The sequence below is a fragment of the Camelina sativa genome, chromosome 20, assembly GCF_000633955.1.
Source record: "Camelina sativa cultivar DH55 chromosome 20, Cs, whole genome shotgun sequence".
Classification (NCBI taxonomy): domain Eukaryota; kingdom Viridiplantae; phylum Streptophyta; class Magnoliopsida; order Brassicales; family Brassicaceae; genus Camelina; species Camelina sativa.
Window position 1 is genome coordinate 2,298,756 of NC_025704.1, and position 952 is coordinate 2,299,707.

Sequence of the window (952 nt, forward strand, 5' to 3'; positions counted from 1 at the left end):
TTTCCCTTCTTATAAACATTGGTTTGTGTGTGCTTCTTATGACATAGGTGTCATGGACCTAGACCTCCACCTAACCGTGAATTTATGATTAAACCAACTAAAAAGATGTTGAATATTCAGGCTGAATCTACACCGGGTTCGCCCTGCCCTCGTTGTCCAGAGCTTGTGTGGAGGCCCTGTGTAGGCCACCATCTGGCAGCAGAGAAAATGGTGAGTCTAAATTCTCGTTGTTACAGATGCATGTCCAATATCTAACATGTTCATTGCCATTTTGTGGACTTTGGGATCTTCTTTTATTGTTTTTTTCCGAAATTTGATATGTTTTTTCTTTTCATTGGCTTAGATGGTTTGCTCTGACAAAACTCAATTTGCATGCGATAATTTATGTGGAAACCCCCTTCCATGTGGGAATCATTACTGTTCGTTTACCTGTCATCCCCTGGAAATAAAAAATTCATCATTGGATAAAAGAAGTGAGACCTGTGAAAAGTGTGATCTCCGCTGTCAAAAGGTACTTCAGTTATGTTTTATATCTCACCACTCACTTTATCATCTTTCCTTATGCTACAGATTTTGATTGCACTGGTAACTGGAAGCTTTTATAGTTTTATTTATTGAATGTTATTGGTTTTAATTTATGAGTTGAAACTTATGTTTCTAATAGCTTCCGAAAAGAAAAACATGTTTATTTCTGATGAAGCTGTTAAATGCTCTTTGTGAGTCTGCAGAGTCAGTTAGTTATAGGAAAGACTTACTTATCTTTCATACTAATGTACAGGAGAGAACGCCACGATGCCAACATCCTTGTCCTCGACGATGCCATCCTGGAGACTGTCCACCTTGCAAAACTCTGGTGAAGAGGTCATGTCACTGTGGTACGATGGTGCATGCATTCGAGTGTATTTACTATAATACACTGTCTGAGAAGGACCAAACGAAAGCCCGCTCATGC

The 952-nt window shown here is 39.2% G+C and overlaps 1 protein-coding gene across 1 annotated transcript in view; it reads left to right on the plus strand.

Annotated features, from left to right (window-relative positions):
- The window catches only part of LOC104768766 (NF-X1-type zinc finger protein NFXL2-like), a 14,856-nt gene that overhangs the window by 9,680 nt on the left and 4,224 nt on the right, over positions 1–952 (plus strand). Inside the window, exons 7-8 of the mRNA XM_010492803.2 lie at positions 48–210; positions 344–511. Of these exons, the coding sequence (XP_010491105.1) occupies positions 48–210; positions 344–511 (331 nt within the window). The remainder of the gene's footprint in view (positions 1–47; positions 211–343; positions 512–952) is intronic.